Source organism: Mauremys mutica, chromosome 5 (assembly GCF_020497125.1).
Source record: "Mauremys mutica isolate MM-2020 ecotype Southern chromosome 5, ASM2049712v1, whole genome shotgun sequence".
NCBI lineage: Eukaryota > Metazoa > Chordata > Testudines > Geoemydidae > Mauremys > Mauremys mutica.
In genome coordinates this window covers 45,143,798-45,168,553 of record NC_059076.1, presented here as the reverse complement: position 1 = coordinate 45,168,553, position 24,756 = coordinate 45,143,798, and the positions used below count along the sequence as shown (strand labels likewise).

Here is a 24,756-nt window from a genome sequence, read left to right as displayed (position 1 = left end):
TAATATAGCCAGTAGATGTACCCTGATCGAGCTATTCACCAATACTTCACGTTTCAGATACAGAAGGTAGTCCAGCACATGCTGAACAGAATCAAGAATAGAGGAGACCCACTTCAGCCTCGACCAGACGGAAAATCTCTTCCATTTAGCAAGGTGAGTTGTCCTGGTTAATAGTTTTCTACTCTTCAGTAGTACCTCATGTACCTCTCTAGAGAAGGACTCCTCCACTGATGTTAACCATAAAACCTCCAGGTCATCAGCAGAAGGGCCTAGACACTTAGGGTGGAGGAGGCAGACATGATTCTCTGAAATTAGGTCTGTGTAAAGCAGGAGCGACAATGGGGGACTGACAGAGGTCCAAGAGCTACGAAAACCAGTGCTGACAGGGCCATGCCAGGGGAACCAACCTAAGATAGAACTTGTCCTTCTTGACCTTGCACAGAACTCTGAAGAGAAGACAGATGGAGGGGAAAAAACAGCATATCAGCGATAGAAAAGCATCATTTGATGAACCCAGGCTGAATCCTGCTCTGGAGCAGAACTAATGGCGTTTTGTGTTGTCTTTTATTGCAAAAAGATCCACTAGGGAAGTTCCCCAGAGCTGGAAAATGGATTTTGCTATGCCTGGGTGAAAGGACCACTTGTGGTGATTGATAAACAACTTCCTCAGGAGATCTGGCAGCATATTCTGAGTCCCATGAGGTAGGCCGCTTTCAGAAATATAGAGATGTCGATGCAGAAGTCACAGAATAGTACTGCTCCCTGAAAGAGTAGTGAGAACCGGGTTCCCCCTGTTTGTTTACATAAAGCATGGTGGTCACATTGTTGGTCAACACCAATATGCCCCTTCCCCTGATGAAAGGAAGGAACACCATGCAAGACAATTGGATAAATATCAGGGAGTTGCAAGCTATATGTAGACTGAGATCTTGGGGACATAAGACACTGTCTACAGGGGTCCCACGTAAGCTCCCCAACACAGGTCCGAGGCATCCATGACTAAGGTAAGAGATTGCTCAGGTAAGGCAAAAGGGACTCCCTTGGAGACATTGGACAGAGCTATCCACCAAACTAGGGAGGATAAAATCTGATGTGGTAAGTGCACTAACATCTCTGTGTGGTGCCTTCTTGGAGAAGGCATTTCTACCAACCATTCCTGAAGGAGTCTGAAATGCAGTCTGGCTTACTGGAACACTTAATTGCATGCTGCCATGTGCCTCAGCAGCCTTAAACAGTTTCTCACCATGTTGAGAGTATAAACCTTTAAGTCCAGAATGAGGCTTTGCATTGCATGAAACCTTGCCTGTGGTAGTAAGGCTTTGGTCATTGTTGAGTCCAGAACCGCTCCAATATGTTCTCTTTTCTCTTCTGGAAACAGGACTAATAGGTCTGTGCTGATCAGCAGGCTGAACACATTGAGGTGGATGCTTACGGTGGACACCACCTATGATCTGGATCAACCTCTTATCAGCTAGTCGTCCCAGTAAGGGAAAACATCAACCTCTGACCTCCAGTGGGATGCTGCTACCACTGCCATACACTTTGTAAAAAAAAAAAAACACCCCACAGGGCAGACAAGAGACCGAAGGGGAACACTGAACTGATAATAGCAACAACTGATGGTGATTCTCAGAAATTGTCTGGGACTCTGATGAATAGGCCTGAGTCCCCCCTTTTGCCTTTGGGATAAGGAAGTATCGGGAGTAAAATCCCTTTTCCCTGAACAAAGGAGAAATCTCTCCTGCACCTCCTTCAAGGAGGAGCAATTGCATCACTTGCAGTAACACTGCCTTGTGAGAAAGGTGTGAAGAGTGATGGGGTAGGGAGGGGGTCAAAATAAATTGGAGCACATATCACACTTCCACCATGCGAAGAACCCATAGATCTGTTGTGATGTGGGCCCAAGCACAATGGATTTGGGACAGGCAGTTTCCAAAAATGGGAAAAGAAAAAGATGGCACTTTCAGAACTAGTATTCTGTTCTTGACGTGCCCATCGAAATGAGCTCTCGGCAGATGCTGCCCAACTTGATGAACCGGCGGATATGAAAGCACAGAGTGGTGGTTGCTGTTTTTTGTAACATCTGTTCCTTTTCCTTGGCTGGCCTTGGGCTCAAGGGATAAACTCCTGAAAACACTGGGACTGAGATCGGAACACCTTTCATTTCACTGTCCAGGGATTTCAGGGTTGGACTAGTATATATTTGAAACTATGCAGAGTCATCCATCTTTTCTGAGAAGAGCGATGGCCCATCAAAAGGTAGGTTCTGGACTGTCTATTGCACCTCTGGAGGCAGGCCAAAAGAGTGTAACCAGGACAAATGCCTCATCATGATAGCAGAGGTGCTGCAAACGGCACAATCTGCCACATGCCGACCTCCCTGCAGGGCCGTTCTAATGACCAGCTTGCCCTCTTTTATTAAAGCCTGGAACTCTTTTTTCACCTTATCTGGGAGCTTGTCTTTGAACGCTAAAACTGTATCCCACAAGATGAAATTGTAGCACCACAGCAAAGCTTGCTGGTTTGCAATACACAGCTGAATCCATCTGTGGAATAAAGCTTCTTCCCAAATAAATCCAGCTTCTTGTCCTCTATTTTTTGAGGTTGATGCCGGTGCCCTGTCTATCTTTCTTATTGGCCACCGCCACTTCAAAGAGAGCCCAAGAAGGATGATTATATAGGTGCTCGAACCTCAGAGGGGATACAGAGCCTCTTCTGCACCATTTCTAAGTTGGAGGCAGGGAAACTGGTGCCTGTCAGAGGACCTGGAAAGTTCTAAGACAGTATCATGAATAGGGAGAGCTATTCTAGCTGGAGCTGCAGCAGTCAACATGTCCATCAGCTTGTGGGATTTTTCCTGGACTTCTTCTGGGTCCAGGGTCATAGCCATCCTCCCCAACAACTCCTGAAGAGTCTTAAAATCATCACAAAATGAAGAAATTGGCTCTGTCACAACAGTCATCAGGAACTGAGCAAGAGGATGTCAACAGTAACAAAGGCTGGTCCAGATGCTGATTCTCTTGTGGCTGCTTGTGACAGGGATTCTGAATATTTTCTGTGCCAGGCTCTGGACAGATGCTAGAGCGTTTGCAGCGCTGATGATCCTGACAACCAGTAGATGGAGCTAGCTGAGCAAGGATGCTTTCTATTGAGGGGGAAATCCCCACAGGCTCCTAAAGGGCCACTGGTACAGCCCCAGTCCCCAATTGTGTGTAGCCCAAGAGATCAGTCTGAGGCTGAAATCAGGGCGAGCAGATGACATACTCCTGATGATGGGACCGGCTAGGGTGGGACACATAGGAAACCCATTTCAGAGTCCGCTGAAGAAGAAACCTCTTCTTGTGATCATGGCGACTCTGATGAAGGGGACCCGGGGAGATCATCTGTGTTCTTCCCCTAAATGGCACCACCTTAATTAGTACCCTGATGGTCAAATCAGACTGAATTACCCTGTGCAGAGGTGAAGGTGCTGACACTGGGACCTTGGGCGTGAGTGCCAGGGAAGCCTCTTGAACTGCAAGTGACGGCAGCACTGAGCGGTTTAATAATTCTCTTGCAGCCTCTAATGTTTCAGGAATAGATGGCACTGGGAAGAAACTCTGCAGTACTGGGGTGCGAAGCAATGCCGATGAAGAAGCTTCTGGAGCTAGTCTTGACAAGCCCATACTAGGATTTGGAGACAACAAACTCCCCTGTTTACAGGTGTGCTCTGGAGAGTGCCTCCTCTTTGACCAACCTCCTGAGTCTTTAGAAGAGCTCGATCTCTTTGTCTCTTTCAACAATCCTAATACCAACTCCTATTTCCGATGCCTCTTCTTTGGTACTTGCAATGCCAATCTGCCTTTCAGCACCAGTAGCACCAAAAGTGCTCAGTACCTGGACCAAGGTAGTCAGCTCTGATGGAAAGTGTAACACCAATTCCAGCAACAGATATTTCAACCTAGCTGCCCTGTCTTTTTTACAGCATGGCTTGAAGCTCTTACAAATGTCACATTTGCAGCTGGGGTGAGGGTCACTATTAGGTATTGCTTTACCACAAGAGTGGCAGTGCTTGAAACCTAGAGGGTGAGGCATACCTCAAATACTAGGGCCAGTATCCAGATTGGGTGTCAGATACACTTTTTTTAAAATTAAGCCTACCAACCACTAAACTACACTAACTATACAATGGGTACTATTTTACAGGTTTGAATGAAGAATTGCAGAAGCAAGGACAGAGAGCTATAACAACTGTCATGAGTGGTAGGAGGGAACTGAGAGGACTTGGGGATGGCTCAGACCTTTATGCCTGCACATGGTGCTCTAGGCAGCACAGGGCACTTGTGCTGCCCCAGCAGGTAGCGCTGAGGGGAAAAATTCTGACAACTGTGCAACGGCACACACAGACACCTACAACTGAATGGACATGTGCAATCACCCAAAGAAGAATCGCTGTATTTCAGGATGTGAGAGGTTTTTTCAGTAGCGAGCATGTGAAAAACCTTATATCTCTTGGCAAACAATGTACCTAGTGAAGAGTTTTTATTACCTCCCAACAGATCACCTACACATCACATAAAACAGGTATTGGGATTTTTTTTTTAATTTTTTAAAAAGAAATTCTTAAGAAGAATCATTCTTACCATTTTCCTGCTGTTTGGTGGAACAGTCAATCCAGTTGTGTTGATTTGCTGCCCAAATCATTTCAAATTGATGAAACATTACTTTAAAATTCCATATATAGGGAACAAATGAGAAAATATCAGGAGCACTATCACTGGACCAGTCTTGAATCAAATCTAAAATTATATAAAATAAAAACGACAAATTATTAGCAATGTATCAGGTGAAACTAAATACTCTGGAGAAGTCTTTTAAAAAGTAGTTGGGCCAGATCTATGGCTGTAGATCATTGTAGCTCTACTGGCTTCAGGGAACTATGCCAATTTACACCAGCTAAGAATTGAACTACTAAAGTTCAGCAATCCTTTACCTTTCTAGTCAAAAGAGAGTTACCTCAGCCTATTAAAATGATGAATCAATGATGTACAAGTTTTATTTGTGTAAAATAAAAATGAAATCTAATTGTTCACAGATATGCAAACACTAATATTATATTCATGCATAAATATAAATGCAATTTAATAATTAACTGCAATAACAGTATAGGATAAGACAAGAAGTATGATTTTGAAGTCTGACTTACTGAGCATTAAGCTCAAAGCTTCAGATAAAGTTGTGTACCTATTACATGACAGAACAGCAAGTAAGTTTACAAGTTTAAAAAAAATCAACAGAAACAGACAAAGATAAACAGGAATGTAAAGGACATCATTAAAATTGTCAAAGTTAATTTAGTTTCTGATTATTCAGTGTTTTAAATTTCTTTAATTTACTAGAAAAAAAAAGTTTTAAGGAGTTGTCATGATTTTGTTATCAGTCCCAATTCTGTTTTAATTATGAAAGAATTACATCAGGACCCCAACCCCTCAGAGAGTTTACAATCAACCAGAAATGCAGGATTGGAGAGTGCCTCTGAATCATTGGCTTTCCATTACAGTACTGTATCTAAATTACAGTCAAAATCCTGGGGAGGAGATTATTTTCTGACAAGCCTGGTCAGCCACATGGAGATCACAGATAACCCATAAAGCTGAAGTTAGTCAGCCAAAAAATTTCTGCATGCACCAGATTAACCGGTCAACTTGTCTCTTAGGTCAGCAATATTAAACTAAGAAATATCTCAAAAGTTATGATCAACACAAATCAATATATTTTGTTGTTGTTTGTAAAAAAAATTATTCTTCACTGTGGTAGTCAAGCATACAAAAACAACATCAATTAACACCTGATTAAAGGAAATAAAACATTTGGATTTTTAGCACCTCAAGATTATTCACCATTTTAGACAAAAGTAACCACATGGACTGTAAGGCCATCTGCTCTTGCATTAAAACAACATTATCGGCTCCTCTAAAATGGTTTGGAAAACAACAAGACAAAGAAAAAACATTGTGCCAGACAAACTTATGTTCCACAAATTAAATATTTAGATACTAATGAAGTAAGGAAGTTACCTGCAAAGAAGCTTTTTTGAGCAAAGATAAAGTGATAAGTTGCTTTATAAACCTCAACTTCACACTGCCATGTCTGTGGCATGTTCCATATCCGGGGATAGTTGGCATTAATATGAAACTGTGAACAAAACACTAAAGCATCAGTATGAGCTTCAAACATGACAATGTGTGAACAATGCTGAGACGAAGGGTCAACCATGTACACTATGGTGAATAATTAAAACCATTTTCCTGCTGGGATGAACAGAAGGCCTCTCCAGTTTCTTAATAACTTAATCTCTTTCTCTGTGCCTGAAGGTCAATTGTCACTTTATTCATTTGTTTGAAAACTTCTACTATGAATTTCTCATATTATACCACAGATTTGCCGTCTGCTGTTGCAGCGGTTACACTGAGTGCTTTATAATCTAATTTAACCTTTCATATCAAGGCCCCACCTTCATCAGCCTACTACAAAATATCATCTAAATAAACAATTTTTTAAACCAAATCATCTATGTACTGTGGCTACTAACTGCCTACTTTTACTTGTCATTCAGGGAAAGGTAGCATTTTCAAAACTAGTGCATATGCATTTCAGTAGAATTTAACTAGAATTCAATTGCTGAATTTCATGAAGTACTAAATACACAAATAAAAAAGCTAATCCATCATAAAATGTATTTGTCATATTTAACAAGTAATTTAGTTCCAAGTATTTAAAATACTTCACAGTATACTAGCTAATGTACAATTGTATATTTTGCAGGAGAAATGATGTCTTAGCAATGCAAGTCTGAGCAACACTTTACTATTAAATCTTTGCTCAGCTCCCAGAAGAGACTGTTTATAAATTATGTTATGCCTATAAACTAGGTGAGGTTAGCAAACTCAAGTCTTCACATGGGGGCCTAAATTAATGTTTAACTTTACACACTTAAGTAGTTCTTCAGACTTCAGTGGGATTACTCAACATGCATAAAATTATTTGTGCATAATTATTTGGAGGACTGAAGTCTTGTAAAGTATACAAATGCCCCAATCATTGCACTGTTTATATTAAACCAAATGTCCATCAGAGACACCTGCACCTCTGTGCTTAACGATGCTTTGTTACTGTAGACTTACAGCTAACATTTCTGCTTCTAGAAGAGTTCGGTACTGCATACTGCTGGTGGCATCAACGTGTAAAAGCTGTCCTTTAATTGCAGGGGAGTAGCCTAGCAGACAGAACAAATAAAGTTTACATCGTGGCTTCTCTTGTGTTACAAGATTATTTCTGAGTTACAGTAAAGACGCAAGAGTTAAATAGAAATTCAAATACTTTATAAATAAATATCATGAGGTGCAAAACACATCATGAAGAGAATCAATAGTGTGAGACTCCAGTTCAGTCCTTTACTACTAGGACAAAGGCTTAAGATAATGCAGTTGTGGAATCTTGCTGGTCCAGAAAAGGCTACTCTGGGGCTCTGGAGACCAAGTTTCAATTTGCAACTCTGTCACAGTCTTTGTGTGAAACCTTGGACAAGTCACTTAGCTTCTCTGTGTTTCAGTCATCCATCTGTAAAATGAGGATAGCAATACTTCCCCTCCCTCACAGGGGTGTTTGTGAGGATACATACATTGAAGATTGTAAGTTGCTCAGATACTATGGTGATAGGGATAATATATATGTACAATAGGAACTTCAAAAGGAAGCTGCATCTACTGCTCCTCATATGCAGGGTAAAGACAAGACACGCAAGTAAGGAGAACTTCAGCATATTTAACACAGGACTTCAACACTGACCAACAGGGGAAGGCAACAGAAGAGCCCTAATCCCAGCCTCCCTCCACCCTGAGCTTTATCTTTATCTTTATCTTGACTTTACATGGTATTTCTATGACTAAGTTAATATTTCATCAATGTATTACCCAAGATGTTTCTGAAGACTTGTTATGGAAATCACATTGAAAAATGGGACCTGCCTTTGTACGGATATAATTTATGTAATATGCTAGAAGAGCCTTGTTTTCAGTAACTAGGGAGAAGTTACTGCAAAGTCTTATTGATATCAATTAGAGCTTCACAAGAGTTAAACTTTTATTTTTAAAGAGCTTTGAGATCCTGTAATGAAAGGCACTATGAAAGTATAAGTTATTATTGCTCCTTTAAATAGAAATATAGGTCCTTTGTAGCCATAAGGGGAAAACAGCTTAGGATATCCCAATCCTATGAATTAATAAATGTTTCCTCCCATGCACAATCTTAAAAATGTAAAATAAACCGCCTCATTAACTTACCATTTTCACTGACTGTCATGGGAATATTTATTTCCAAATACGAGCCTGCTCCAACGTTTACATGTACAGCATTGGTTTCCTACACCAGCCAAAGGAGGGGGGGAAAAAGTTGCAACATTATTTCGCACCCTATCTTGAGCCACTGTATGTCATGCCTCTGGCCATCATTATTCATAGTTAAATTGTCACGATTAAAAAAGAAGGATTCAGTTGTCTGTAATCTTCCTTGGACTAAAAACATGCTGAATATTAACAAGGGATCTACAAGCAATGATTTTAAAGGAAAATATTTACAATTTCTGAGGTATAACAAGTACTGATTTAGGGCCATGAGAATATGGCATCGGATAACCTGACCTGATGAATAATGGGACAGAAAAGTGGGCTGTGTCCCTGGAATTATTGCACCGTCTCAGTTCTGAAAGCCCCTGTGCAGGGTTCAGGATATGCATATGGAAGAGAGTGGGCGAGTGATGCCCATAGAGGCAACACTGCCACTCACTAGACCCAGCAATTAGCATTAAGTTACCCATCTTTCCCCTCAATATTTTAGAAACCAGCTCTCCTTCATGGGAAACCCCATTATAATGGCAGACTATGTAGGAAACTCCATGATGGAAATTTCATGGAGTTACTTATCACCTAATTGGCAATATCCTATGTAGATGATTACATGGCCTTAATGTTTAAAAAAATATGAGAAATCATGATACTGAGAATAAGTTAACATTAACAACCAGAAGATCCTTGGCTGAAAGAGGAACAGGTGTGTATGAAAGAAGATTATATTCCCCTTTCTCTTCTAGCTCACATGATTCTACACAGAATTCAGGAAGATCTAAGCAAAAATACCCCTCAGCCCCCAAAATACCATATTTAAATATCTCTAGATACCACCTGACAAATGAAAATATGCACGAACAAAAAGCCAGACAACCTAATCACAGGAGCTTGTAAGATTCAGAGTTATCCTAAAATTTCTTTCTAACCACCTGGCCATTATTTACCCTGTTTTTGGTAAAGAGCAAGTCAATAGTGGCATCTGCAATGATATTCATCCGCAACTCAAAAGCAAGGATCTGTCTTGGCTTGCCAGGTTGTGCAATTTCTGAGACTTTCATAACCTGGTAATCTGGCGGGAAAAAAAATTTCCACAAACAGTCCCTAGAAAACAAGAAGAGAAATATAGTTACTCCCAGGAAAAGAAACAATTTGGCTCATCTACAAATTTCTTTGTCACCAGTCTGTGTAATTGGATTAGGTCCTTGGACAGCCAACAGGTAAAGAAAGTGAAGGAAGAAATAACATTTGCATAGACACTGAAGCTGCAAGACACTGAAATCTTCAAACCTAGTCAATGGACAGACATCTGCCTCATTAGTGAAATCAAACTCAAAATAAACTAGATATTCAAACTGCTAGGAAATAAATATACGCAGGGATGGTTGTGGTGGAGAGGCATGTTATGAGGGGATGACAGGAAGGAATAAGGTATAACAGTCCCAGAAAGTAAACACAAGTAGTTACATTTTTTCTTTCATTTCATTTTCCCACCACAATATGCTGTAATTACCTTGTTTGGAGATTAGGGTAACAGAGATGACAAGGACACTTTTTGATTGTGTATAATTGGCAGAAGCACAGAAACTATAAAAATAACAAATTGTCTTTGAAATTAGAATGTGTGGATCAGAACATAGTCTGAATTTCTGCAATCTGAACCAAATAAATAGCCATAAGAAAGGAAACTGAGAGGATGATAAAAGCATGGCGAGCCAGATATGTGGTTCAAATAAGGAGTCCATCAGTGAACTAAGGTCAAATTCCACAGAACGGTTTTAAAACTGTAGCCATGTATGAAATACTTTCTTGGAAAAAATAAAAGTGCTTGAATGAGAATGGTCTTTTTTTCAGTGCATTCAAGACCTGACCGCTGTAGTAGCTGAGAAATTATCATTTTTTCAGAATTACCCTATGCAGATTCATTAATGCCTGCCTGAAGAAAGTGAAGGGTTCTTGAAATGGAGTTCAGAGGTTAAAAGTGGGATTTTCAAAAGCACTTAAGTAAATTAAGGCAGCAAATCCCATTGACTTTATTATGCTTCTAAACAACTTCAGTACTTCTGAAAACTCCACCCTATTTTTTTTTTTAAATCAGCAATGAAAAAAGTTATGCCCAACATATAAAACATAAGAACGGTCATACTGTGTCAGACCAAAGGTCCATCTAGCCCAGTATCCTGTCTTCTGACAGTGGCCAATGCCAGGTGCCCCAGAGGGAATGAATAGAACAGGTAATCATCAAGTGAACCATCCCCTGTCACTCATTCCCAGCTTCTGGCAAACAGAGGCTAGGGACATCATCCCTGCCCATCCTGGCTAACAATCATTGATGGACCTATCCTTCATGAACTTATCCAGTTCTCTTTAGAACCCTTATATGGTCTTGGCCTTCACAACATCCTCTGGCAGGGAGTTCCAGAGGTTGATTGTGCATTGTGTGAAAAAATAATTCCTTTTGTTTGTTTTAAATCTGCTGCCTATTAATTTCATTTGGTGACCCCTAGTTCTTGTGTTATGAGAAGGAGTAAATAACACTTCCTTATTTACTTTCTCCACAACAGTCATGATTTTATCTCTCTATCATAGCCCCGTTAGTCGTCTTTTTTCCCCCCAAGATGAAAAGACCTGTCTTATTAATCTCTCTTCATATGGCAGATGCTCCATACCCCTAATCATTTTTGTTGCCTTTTTCTGAACCTTTTCCAATTCCAATATATCTTTTTTGAGATGGGGTGACCACATCTGCATGCAGTATTCAAGATGTGGGCGTAACACGGATTTATATAGAGGCAATATGATATTTTCTGCCTTATTATCTATCCCTTTCTCAATGATTCCCAACATTCTGTTCGCTTTTTTGACTGCCGCTGCACATTGAATGGATGTTTTCAGAGAACTATCCACAATGACTCCAAGATCTCTTTCTTGAATGGCAACTGCTAATTTAGATCCTATCATTTTATACATACAGTTGGGATGATGTTTTCCAATGTGCATTACTTTGGATTTATCAACATTAAATTTCCTCTGCGATTTTGTTGCCCAGTCACCGAGTTTTGAGAGATCCTTTTTGTAGCTCTTTGCAGTCTGCCTGGGATCGTGAATAATTTTGTATCATGTGCAAATTTTGCCACCTCGCTGTTTACCGCTTTTTCCAGATTATTTATGAATATGTTGAATAGGACTGGTCCCAGTACAGACCCCTGGGGGACCACTATTTACTTCTCTTCATTCTGAAAACTGACCATTTATTCCTACCCTTTGTTTCCTATCTTTTAACCAGTTACCAATCCATCAGAGGACCTTCCCTCTTATCCCATGACTGCTTACTTTGCTTAAGAGCCTTTGGTGAGGGACCTTGTTGAAGGCTTTCTGAAAATCTAAATACGCTATACTCACTGGATCCCCCTTGTCCACATGCTTGTTGACCCACTCAAAGAATTTTAGTAGATTGGTGAGGCATGATTTCCCTTTACAAAAACCATGTTGACTATTCCCCAACAAATTATGTTCACCTATGTATCTGACAGTTTTGTTCTTTACTATAGTTTCAACCAGTTTGCATGGTACTGAAGTCAGGCATAGCGGCCTGTAGTTTCTGGGGTCACCTCTGGAGCCCTTTTTAAAAATTAGTGTCACATTAGCTATCCTCCAGTCATTTGGTACAGAAGCTGATTTAAATGATAGGTTACAGACTATAATTAGTAGTCCTGCAATTTCACATTTGAGTTCCGTCAGAACTCTTGGGTGAATACCATCTGGTCCTGGTGATTTATTACTGTTTAGTTTATCAATTTATTCCAAAACCTCCTCTAATGACACCTCAATCTGGGACAGTTCCTCAGATTTGTCACCTACAAATAATGGCTCAGGTTTGGGAATCTCCCTCACATCCTCAGCCATGAAGACCGATGCAAATAATTCATTTAGTTTCTCCACAATGACCTTATCCTTGAGTGCTCCTTTAGCATCTCAAGTGTCCAGTGGCCCCATGGGTTGTTTAGCAGGCTTCCTGCTTCTGATGTACTTTAAAAATATTTTGCTATTACTTTGAGTCTTTAGCTAGCTGTTCTACAAATTCTTTTTTGGCCTTCCTAATTATATTTTTACACTTCATTTGGCAGAGTTTATGCTCCTTCTACTTTCCTCACTAGGATTTAACTTCCACATTTTAAAGGATGCCTTTTTGCCTCTCACTGCTTCCTTTACTTTGTTGTTTAGCCACAGTGGCTCTTTTTTAGTTCTCTATGTATTTTAATTTGGGGATTTTACTTTTGGTGCTGTACCTTTTATTTTCTGTTTAACTAGCCTCCTCATTTTTGTGTAGTTCCCCTTTCTGAAATTAAATGCAACAGTGTTGGGCCGCTGTGGTGTTTTCCCCGCCACAGGGATGTTTAAATTTAATTATATTGTGGTCACTATTACCAAGCGCTCCAATTATATTCACCTCTTGGACCTGATCCTGTGCTCCACTTAGGACTAAATCAAGAATTGCCTCTCCTCTTGTGGGATCAAGGACTAGCTGCTTCAAGAAGCAGTTATTTAAGTTGTCAAGAAACTTTATCTCTGTATCCCGTCCTGAGGTGACATGTACCCAGTCAATATGGGGATAGTTGAAATCCCCCATTATTATTGTTTTATTTTAATAGCCTCTCTAATCTCCCTGAGCATTTCACAGTCACTATCACCATCCTGATCAGGTGGTCAGTAATATATCCTTACTGCTATATTATTATTTGAGCATGGAATTACTATCCATAGAGATTCTATGGCACAGTTTGATTCATTAACGATTTTTACTTCATTTGATTCTATGCTTTCTTTCACATATAGTGCCACTCCCCCACCAGCACGACCTGTTCTATCCTTCTGATATATTTTGTATCCTGGTATTACTGTGTCCCATTGATTATCCTCATTCCACCAAGTTTCTGTAAAGCACTTTAAAAAAAACCACTTGTCGCTTTTCAGCTGTCTCCCATTACATCATGTAATTGAATGAGACTTTTTCGTTTGACTTTTTCTCATCAGATCCTACCTGTATTTTATCATCTTCCATCCTCTCCTTTGAAGAGACTCACCACTTTGGATCCTTTACCTGACCAAAGGGTATGTATCTCACCTCAGCAACAATGCCACCATCACTGAGCAGGTTAAAATATGAAGTGTGCTAAAGGAGAGCAAATTTTCTTGGTGATACTAAAAATCAGAGGTTTCATGTCCCCAGGAATGCACTATGCTGTACACAGAAGTTCTTTCCTTTAGGTACTTGAAGATATTATTTATTATCTATACTCCTGATGATCTACACATTCTCACACTCCTATAAGGTAGTCAATCACAACAATTGCACAGATGGGTAAATGGCATACATCCAAGAGTACGTGATTCTTCTCAACATTTTTTTTCATAAATGGCCAGATTTTGTCACCTTTATGCAACTTGTACCTTACCTGTACCTGTAAACAGTCCCACTGACTTCAGTGGAATTTCAGTGGACTTCTCAGAGCAAAGTGCTATCCAAAGTAAGAAATGCTGGTAGAATCTATGCTTGTAATTTAAGGCAAAAGGCCAAACCTGTAAGTATTTGTTGGGATTCCATCAAGCATTTGTCTGTTCCCACCAGTAACTTCAATTTACAGAACAATCTTTTCCTCCTTATTAATTCCCTACCCTAATCTAAAGGGAAAAATTCATGAAGAGTTACAGTTTACAATATCCCTTTGCTCCAATTCTCCACAAAAAAATCATTACAGTTTTATTGCATACAGAAAATGGTAGAACTGTGGAGGGTTTTTTGTTTGGTTTTTTTTCAAATGACTTAAGTGTAAATTTGCTGCAGATAAAGAAATTTGACAGCATCAGAACTACTACATTCATTAAATAGGACTACAATTTATTGGTTTTAAAAAAATCTAAAGTGTTCTGCTTATTATCTCTGTGAAGAATGGTCCTTAAATTCATAGCATGCATAGCAGCTAATGCTGAGCCTACTATTAGGCCTAAACTACTGGACAGAGGTCCCTGAATTTCATATTTTGACTGTTTATAACTTAGTAGTCTACCATGTACAATTAACAGCCTGAGCAGCAATATCAATGGAGTCTTCATAACAATTTCCAAACAGGTAATGATATTCAAGATTAATATTAAAAATGCAATTCAGTTTAATACCTTTGCCTGTCAGCCCACGGTCCATAGTTGAAATCTGTTCCTTTCCCACATACAATGTCTAATCCCCAACATGGAGGCAGGTCTTGCAGTTTACTGTCTTCATCGCTTGTTTCTCCATCATTATTTTCCTCTGTCTCCTCTGGTACAAGACCTGTAGCATGTAATACAGTAAACATTACTCCAGGAAGCTGTTTCTAATTATGACAAATTTTTGCAGACTGCTACACAATTAAAGTATGCAGATGTCAGTTTCATTCAAGATCACTGCAGGACATAAGAGTCAAACCATCCTTCATGTAGACTAAAGAGAAAGGAAGAGAAGGATATGACTGAAAGCAAGCGTCCAAGGAATTTTTCCAAAGCACTCAATGACCGCTAACTTTGCTCCACTGAAGTCAGTAAAATCCATTGAACCCACACTACATAATTTTAGCAGTAAAACCTGTCTTCTGTCAGCACAGCTTCGCACATGGCACTGCCTTTTCAGTCCTGCTGACAAAACCCTCAACTACTGCGGGTCAAGTTAAATCATCTTCCTGAGCAGCATAATCCCTCTACTGACGCACTTACACTGGTTCAATGCCTGTGTGGACATTGTATTACCTGCACTAGTATAAACAGCCCTCCAGCAATATTGCCACGATGATGCTGTCCTGGTGACTGCTCTCTGCTCAAATTTTTGAATTCTTCTGCTTAAAGAATTCTTCTGCTTCTGCTTATTTTAAAGTGACCCCCTTTAAAATATCCAGAGTTTTTGGAAATGCTTCTGTTCTTGCTAGCTCACTTTTGCAAACACGCAGGTATGGCTCCATGTAAAGCTACAGCTAAAACGCTAGTGAACCCTACTGCTACTGCCTACTATAGGAAAGTAGTCTTGGATGTCCTCAGCCAGTGAGGAGAGGAGCAATGGAAGCGTAACTACAGAATTCACACAGGAACAAAAATGTTTATTCGGACATTGCAAAGGAGATGCAGAAACTGAAATATGACAGGGATGAGTTCCAATGCCAGGCAATGGAAAAGGAACTGCAGCAGTCCTACCAAAAGGCAATGGAGGAAAACAAAAAAATTTGGTGCTGCCCTTCAGAGCTGCCACAACGAGTGGGGACCCCAGCAACTAGTGACTAACAGTGGATGCTCCATAATGTCCTGAGGAAAGCACACTAGAACTGCACAGTGATGAAGAGCTCACTAAGGAGTGAGACATGAGCCCACATATACCCAAGAAGCTCTGAGACCCAGCCAAACTCAGAGAGAACCCCGTGAAAAAGGGACTAGGGTAGGTGTAATTTACTACCCCCATACTGCACATGGTTTTTAAAACAAACTTTCTTCACAGTCCCCAACGCTTCACTGTCTCCTATCTGTCCTTCACACACACCCTCAAAATGGCAGACAACTGCAACTGGGCAAGGAAAAACGGAATTAGATTTTAAAGTAGCCAATTTGTTTTAAGAGCACACAGTAGCATTAACAGGCCAAAAACAACAAAGAATACTTTAGGCAACTGTAGCGGGGTGGTCACCCACTCCTGCCCTGCAGAGTTTAAAGACAGCCCTGGGAGAGGGCTGTGGCAGGGGAAAAAGCTGCTAGGCTGATTGGGGAAGTAGTCGCAGCTGGGCCGAGCCCCAATCAAGCCTCAGCTGGCCCTATATAAGAGGCTGGGAGCCAGGAGCTCAAGAGTCTCTCTCTGTTTGTAGAGGGAGATGGGCCTGGCTGCAGGGCCATGGAAAGCCCCAGGCTGCAGCCTAGCACTGAGCTAATAGGTACGGGGGTTGCAGAGGGCAGCCCAGGAGTAGGCCAAGGCAGCAGGTCCAAACCCAACCTTGCTAGTGATGAGTAGACTGATACTGCAGCCTGCCCCAGCGTGGGGGGGCTAGACAATGTCTCAGTATACGGCTACTGCCAGTCAAAGTGGGGATAGTGGGAGGGGAGACCCTAAGACTGAGGGGTTACTGCCAGGGGCAGCGCCCCAGATAACAGGGCACCAGGTCCGGGAGGGACGCGGGGGCCAAGCAGTAGTGGGACACCGGCCTGCAGAGGGCGCTCCGGAGGTGGAGAGGCACAGCAGGGGTGAGACCCACATTGGGAATGCTTTTTGGTTGCTATAGCAAATAGATAATTTAGCAGGACGTTGATGCATTCAAAATAAAAACTTTTGCAGAAAGAAAACAATGTCCAGTAAAATAAAAATACAGTAATGCACATATAATTCGATCAATTCAAAAACAAAAATGCATTCAAATTAAATACATCAAAAATACAGAAGAATGCTTGCAAACAATCCTGTAACTGAGCACTGAGACTACATGAATTCTACATTATTGTGCAAGATTTTACTCTTTCCCTGCAAAATAATTTATTCATGTGCCCCTCCCAGGCAGAAGTCCCAAGTGGGTGCATCTGGTTTGGCATCAGGAGCAGCCAGGGGAGATATAAATCACCACCTCAGGGGTCAGGGATAGGCATGCATGCAAGACACTGTTCCTCTTGCTCACTATCACGGTATGCCTGCAGCAAGAGAGGGACAGGGCTGGGGACACCCCAGCCGGTGGCTCCTACCATGCACTGGGTTCCAGCTGTTCATCCTGGCTGGGCTGGTGTGGGTGTGGAGGAGGGATCTCCTCTTCCCCTGCACAAGCCACTCCTGGGGCCAGATCAGACCCACCCCTGAGAACTTCCCCTGGTTGCAAGAAGCTCTGCCCTGGACCCCGCTTTCTGCCCCCATTGCACCCAAGCGATGGGGGGAGGTGTCACTATATGGGGAGCTGCCCGTCCCATCTGCCCAACCCCCATCCATCCAGATGCCCCCACACACCCAGATATCCCTCCCATCTGAGTCTCGCCCCCTGCATCCGGACTCCCCCCCAACCAGCTGCACCCCACCAAGTCCCCCTCCACCAGCACCCAGACCCCTCTGCCACCCTGGCTGAGGTCCCTGCACCCAGATTGCCCTGCTTAGGCCACATCTCCCCCACACCCAGATCCGCCTGCTGAGCCCAACCACCTTCATCTGGACCAGGGGTCTCAAATTCAATTTACCTTAGGGCCAGTGCCAGTCCTCAAATCCTCCCAGAGGGCCAATAATGTCACTCATGCTTCCTAGAACCTGCCCCCTACAACTCTGCCCGCCCCAAATTCCACCCCCACCTGCCTAAGGCTCTGGGAGGGAGTTTGGGTGTGGGGGAGGAGATTCGGGTGCAGGCTTTGGGAGGGAGTTTGGGTGGGGGATGGGGTCTGAGGTGCAGGCTCTGAGAGAACATTTGGGTGCTGGATGCAGGCTCTGGGCTGGGGCAGGGAGTGGGGGTGCAAGAGTAGGGGGTGGGGTTGCAGGCTCTGGGAGGAAGTTTGGGGGCGGGAGAGGGTGTGTGGGAATGGGGAGGGAGTGTAAGCTCTGGAGGGGAGTTTGGGGGAGGGAGGGGGGTGTGGGAAGGGGGTGCAGGCTCTGGGAGGGAGTTTGGGGGCAGAAGGGGGTATGTGGGGAGGGAGTGGGGGTGCAGGCTCTTGGAGGGTGTCAGGGAGCATGGCGCTTACCAAGGCAGGGCGGGGCGGGCCAGGGGGGTCTCCGCACGCTGATGCCCCCCAGGAACCACCCCCGCAGCTTCCCATTGGCCACAGGGGCACTCGGGGCAGGGGCAGCGCACAGACGCACAGCCCCACCCCGGGGACACAGGAAGGGGCCAGCAAGCACACAGGAAGCCGCTCAGCTCAGCTGCACTGCCGGTGGTGGGTGGGGCCCCGGGCCATTTTAAATTGTCCAGGGGACATGCAGGGGGGGAGGGCCATGGGTGGCAGGCGGGGCCAAGGGAGAGACCTGGCCCCAAAATTGCTGGAGCCCTGCAGGCCACACTGGGGAGGTTCTCAGGCGGCAGATGACCTGCGGGCTGGGACTTTGAGACTCCTGATCTGGACCCTTCCCCCTGCAGGAGTCCCATTTCCCTGCACCTGGACCCCCCACTGAGCAACCCACACCTAGACTGCCCCACACAGAACCCTCTTATCCCATACAGGGATCCCCCACACTAAGCCCCTCCACACTTGGATCCTGCCCAGCTGACATGGAGGGGCAGGGCCCAGACTTGTTACTGAGGCAAGCTCAGGCCTTGCACTGGGTCAGGTGCAGCCTCACCACCAAGTCTGTGTCCCACAGGGAGATGGAGGGTCTGCAGGGTGATCCCCTACCTCTGTGCAGTACTGGCCTGCGCTTCCCACTGCCATGCTGGAGACTCCACTCCCATTTCCTTTCTAATCTATTGTCTAGAACAACTTCAGTTCTACTCCAGTGACTTTACAGTGATATGCTGAGAACTACCTAACCAAGCCATTCACTAAGCTGGCAAACCATTCGTTTCAATGGGGATACTCAGATGCTGTACTTTATGCACATATTTAAGTGCTGTACCAGGTCATGCCCTAACTTCACTCCTAAAGATGTATGGCTCTTTAGGGTATGTCTACACAGCAAAGAAAAACCCGCAGCTGGCCTATGCCAGCCAACTCAGGCTCGTGGGGATTGGGCTACAAGACTGTTTCATTGCTGTATAGACTTCTGAACTGGGGCTGGAGCCCAGGCTCTAGGACAGGGGTGGGCAAACTTTTTGGCCTGAGGGCCACATCAGGGTTGCGCAAGTGTATGGAGGGCTGGGTAGGGAAGGCTGTGCCTCCCCAAACAGCCTGGCCCCCGCCCCCGATCCGCCCCCTCCCACTTCCCGCCCCCGACTGCCCCCCTTAGAACTCCCAACCCATCCAACCCACCCTGCTCGTTATCCCCAATCACCCCCTCCCAGGAATCCTGCCCCCTATCCAGCCCCCCTGCTCCCTGTCCCCTGACTGCCCCAACCCCTATCCACACCTCCGCCCCCTGACAGTCCCCCCAGGACTCTCACCCTCTATTCAACCGCCCTCTGCTCCTCATCCCCTGACCACCACCACCTCCAGGGAACCCCCACGCCTACTGCCCCCCAAGATCCCTTATCCAACCCCCCCTGCTCCCTGTCCCGACTGCCCTCCCGACCCCTATCCACATCCCCTCCCGCTGACAGGCCCCATGGGACTCCCACTCCCAACCCTCCCTGTTCCCCATCCCCTGACCGCCCCGCCAGAACCTCTGCCTCATCCAACCGCCCCTCCTCCCTGACTGCCTCCCAGGACTCCCCGCCCCCTTACCGAACCACCCCCCGCTTCCCACTCCCTTACCAGCAGCAGGAACTCACAGCTGCGATACCCAGCCAGAGCCAGCTGCACTCCCCACGCTGCCAAGCAGGAGCAGCGGGCCACGGCGCAGCCCATGCAGCCAGCTGCGGGAGAGGGAGGACACCAGGGGAGGGGCCGAGGACTAGGCTCCCTGGCCGGGAGCTCAGGGGCTGGGCAGGACGGTCCCGCAGGCCGGATGTGGCCCATGGGCCATAGTTTGCCCACAGCTTCTCTAGGACTCTGCAGGGGCGGGGAGGGCCCTAGAGCTCCAAGCCCGGAAGTCTGAACAGCAAACCCTTAGTCTCCTGTGCTTGGCATACATGGAAATATTAGTATTTCCATCAGCTCTGGGGAGTAACATCTATTTGTCAAAAACCGCTTCCTGAATCATCTTTGTTGTCTGTACTTGCTGACAGGTATTTTGAACTAAATTACCAAAATAATTTAAAATGGTGTGATTATATTGTGTTATTTTGACAAATAAAATATGCAGAATATTAAAACATTGCATGCAGAATTTGTAACTTTTTGGTACAAAATTCCCTCGAGAGTAAACCTTTCTGAGCAGCAATCACCACCCATTTCTCTACTGTCAAAGCAGCTCTTGTTTTGGGGTCTCTGCGCTGAAGGGAGCCTGGCACACAATTCCAGGAATGTGGCCGTCCACATATGAAAATTCTACAGCCACTACTGAAGATCTAGATTTGCATCACGAGCCAATCCCACCGTTCAGTGCTCATTTCGCAGGCCCAGAAACTGCTGCTCCATAGTGTGCAGCTGGTCAGTGAGTGCCTGCAGCACCTGGTGACTTTCATTCACTTTCCACATTATCCACACCTCTTCAGTTTTCTCTACTGCAGACCCAGCTGTGATGGTACTTATAGCTCCATAAGTACAGAACAATCAGCTGCTCTGTCTCTAAAACAGACAAGCCAGATCTACTGATCTGTTCCACATCCATGATTCTGACAATGAGATGGAAAACCAGCATGAGGAAAAGAAGATTATGGGATGGAACAGAGGGAACTGTGGGAATTTGATCCCCTAACTCCCACAATTGCCTGGGAAGAGCACTGGTAGCCCACAACGCACTGCCAAAAGATTTCTTAGAAGGAAATGCATTGAACAAATGGCCCTGGGGACACTGGGATGTGTAATCACCATGCTGTCCTTCTTTTGCCAATACAACCTATCAGTGTGAGGGCATGCTGTGCCAGCAAAGACAGTCAAATGTGAATACAAACTAGTGACAGCAATGTCAGCAGCTGTATGCTGGTAGAAATTTTACTGGTAAAACCTACTAATGTAAATATGGTTGAATTTTTGCCATTTACTTCAGTGTGGACAGAGAGAGAGAGGCCACCAATGAGCAATTCTGAAAATCCTACCCCATGTGTTCAAGAACTTAGGCCAAAATTCTCTAACCTGTGTGCCTAAAGTTAAGCTCATAAAGGTATATTAAAGACTAGTCTACATGGGGGAAAAAATGATCAGTTATTCCGGTCTAGTTATAAACCCCTTCCAAAGTGACAAACTATGCGAAAAACAACCCACTATCCCAGAATAAGAGCATCTACACAGGAGGCAATAGTGGTACTATACTACATTAAATTCACACCTTAGGTTATACTGAGAACTTCCCTGTGTACACAAGACCTTATACACCAATGTAGGAGTGGACTGATTTTCAGAAACATCTGCAGTTCCCACTAATTTCACCTGGAGTTAGGTTTGCTTAGCATGGTTTTACAAATCAGATGATTTCTATGTGGATGCTTAAATATAGTTTTAAGACGTTTAATATTAGGTACTGAAAACTTGGCATTTTCAGAAGTGTCTGAGGAGAATTAGGCACCAAACTCCCATTGATGCCATTCTGAAAATCCCACCTCCAGGTCTTACCTTCTCCAGATTTGCAGAGAGAAGCCTGGATGTTGGGTTTATCTAAATATTGACAATATTCATTATGAAGCACGACAGTTAAAGTATACTGTTGAAAACATTGTTTTGACTCAAAAATATAAAACAGTACTCTTTTCCATTTATGTCTGTGGAACCTGCCCACCTGTTCGTTTCAATGACAACAATGTGAAAATTTAGTAGATAATACTAAAGAGGGGCAGGGACAGTCCATACACTTTCTTGCAACATTCTTATTGTCTCACATCTTGTGCTAACTCTTCTAAGCTGGAGATCAAACAAATTCTTTCAGCATTCCAGAAAGACAATAGTAAGACATTAAAACTAATGGCACATTAAGTCCTGATAAATAAATAGTACACAAATTATGTAAATAACACTATTATTTAACAGAAGGTACCTGGTTCATCCATGTAATAGTAGATGTCAACATCATTGGACTGCATTACAACAAAGCCTTCTCCCATTAACCTTGGCGGCCTGTTTTGAGGGGGAAAAGGGTTAGGTCAATAATGAAATGTATCCTAGAAGGAATTAACTATTATGAATTTAAATAAAGCTAAATTTGAATTTTTGGGTATCCTGAAAAAGAGTGCACGTCATGCTCAGCTGTAAGCTCAGAAGTAACATAAGTACATAGACAATCTTAGAATCAATTGATAAACATGCCATAAGTAGTAACTAATCCACTTTTAGAAAGGCATTTGTACAGAAAATATTTTTTAGGCTGCCAGTGTCCTAATGATAGTACTATAAAATATCCTTCAGGTTACTCAGATCTGAGGAAAGCTTCAGGTCTCTTACTACTCAGTTCCTCTCAGAGCCTCCAGTATTGTAGGAATAGTGCTGCAGGTTCAGTGGCTGACCTTCCTGCTAGTGCAGAGTAATTCTAGTAAGTATTTTGTGGTTCCATAGTAACTTCCATCTCATGATCTCAAAGCATTTTACAGACATTAATGAATTAAACCTCAAAAACTTTCTATAAAGCAGGTAAGTATCCTATTATATAGGTGGGAAAACTCAGAAAACAGAGAAGTTGCTCAATGTCATAGTCTATAGCAGAAACAAAGAGCATAGGCGTCAGATTCTGTGCTGTGCCTCTAAGAGAAGCAGCAAGAACTCTCAACCCCTAACAAGTGAGGGCTATGGTGGTTTTAAGTTATCTATGCAATCTCCCAATTCTGGGCTGCTCCAGAGGCTGCATAGGCCCTTACTGTAACTTAGCCTGGCCCTGAAGACTGTCTAAATGACAGAAGTCTCCCTATGCAGCCCTATGGGCTGCAGTATTGCCCAGAATCACAGCATGTGCACCCCCAACATAGCCTCCTCCTACTCACCACCCCCTCTTCACCAGGTCTTGCAAAGAGGTCATCAGGAAGCAGACTCATGACTGTCTTCTGCAGCATCCGCCCCAAGGAAATCCCTTTCCTGACTGAATATGGATCCTTTAGGACGCCCTTTATGTTGCTCTGGCCCTTTTTACCCAGCCTCAAGGGGCTGGCCCAGGACAAAGAATTTCACCCTAGACTTTGAATTCCAGGCTAGGGTTTTAACCATGAGATCACCACAACAGATGCATTTGGGGAGTAGGGGAGGAGAAAAGAAGAAAATATAGTATATAGCTTTTTTAATTATTTAAAGTTTCAGAATGAGGGACAACAGAGGCCTTAGGAGAAGAGAAATAGTTAACACACCAGTGCAATGAGTAGTGAGATCTCACACTTACTGCAGCATTCAGAAAGTTCACGAGTAAAAGCATTTCTTATCACGTAAAGCATAAGCGATTTCTGAAAATAAACCTATTTTTTGGAATTTAAGTCTCTTTTCATTGGTCATTACTGTTTTTTCTGAATAAGGACATCATTGGTGTCACTGGTAGTATGGTAACATAACATCTGATTGTAAACTAGCACAATAATAAAACATTAACAGAAAAATAGTTATGTGCTTTGTTACAATACAAAATATAACTGTTTAAATAACCATTTTAAAAGTTAAAAGACTAATAATAAACCATCCTATATTCTTTTTTTCCCCCACTGTCTTTTAAATCGGTTTTCAAAATGTAGTAGGTCAGTTAAAATATTTTAAATTAAAACAACCTGAAGGATGATTTAACTCACCATATTGAAATATCAGGTTCAGTTTGAGATACTTATTCTCACACAAAGAGAGACTTGGATGTTACCTTATTCCATAATCAACTACTGAAGCCCTACTTTTAAATTTTCATTTACTTTGTTAAAGAGTTGCTTTCTCCTTGTCCTACATTCAATTCTTTTATTTGTTAATTATTTTCCTACAAAAATAGCATTCAGGGCCACAGGGACAGATCATCTTCAGTAATTAGACCATTAGAATAATACTGTATGTCCAAATCTGATATTCTTCCTGTAACTGTATAGGAGGAGTCATGAAGTAAGATTATCTGATAAAACAATGTTACCATGACACGGCTGTACTATATACCCTTCTAAAAGGACGTAAATGAAACATAGGAAAATGAATACTTTCATTAAAAAAATGGTGACAAGAACAAATATATTCCTAGTTACCTTAATCCCATGCATCATTAGAACATTAGCATTCCTATGGTTAATTACAACCTTATACTATGTCTCTTTTGTTAGGAATACATAGCTCTATTTAGCACAAGCCATTTCAGATGCAGGGTTCCGTGGCCACTTACACCCGACAGGAGGAAATATGAAATAATTTTACTTACAGTATAACAATGTTACACCATCATAAACAGAAACCGCCCAAGTTAAAGATGTGTGACAGTTTCTATTCATTTATAATTTTCCAGAGATTTCACTTTTCAGGCTAAAATTTTCTTGAATTGGGCTCTGCCTCTAGATGACTTTAAAAAAAAATCTAATTTTGTTCATAAGTGGGAGGAAACTACCTTTTTTAATCAAAATACTATTTTGACCTTTCCTTCAGCAGCCCACAAATGTGGTGGTCTAAGCCGCCTTAATGGAAGAAAGCACCTTTGAACATTCTGATTAAAATTAGTTTGGTTTTCACTGAATTATGACGCTTTGAAAATGGCATGTCACACACATGCACACACTTCGCAGAT

The 24,756-nt window shown here is 42.9% G+C and overlaps 1 protein-coding gene across 1 annotated transcript in view; it reads right to left on the bottom strand.

Annotated features, from left to right (window-relative positions):
- KIAA1109 (KIAA1109 ortholog) overlaps nt 1-24,756 on the bottom strand; it is a 229,333-nt gene that overhangs the window by 155,067 nt on the left and 49,510 nt on the right. Inside the window, exons 9-15 of the mRNA XM_045017971.1 lie at nt 22,072-22,151; nt 14,559-14,709; nt 9,329-9,485; nt 8,322-8,400; nt 7,164-7,255; nt 6,057-6,174; nt 4,623-4,778 (exon numbers count right to left, since the gene is read on the bottom strand). Coding sequence (XP_044873906.1) covers nt 4,623-4,778; nt 6,057-6,174; nt 7,164-7,255; nt 8,322-8,400; nt 9,329-9,485; nt 14,559-14,709; nt 22,072-22,151 — 833 coding nt within the window. The remainder of the gene's footprint in view (nt 1-4,622; nt 4,779-6,056; nt 6,175-7,163; nt 7,256-8,321; nt 8,401-9,328; nt 9,486-14,558; nt 14,710-22,071; nt 22,152-24,756) is intronic.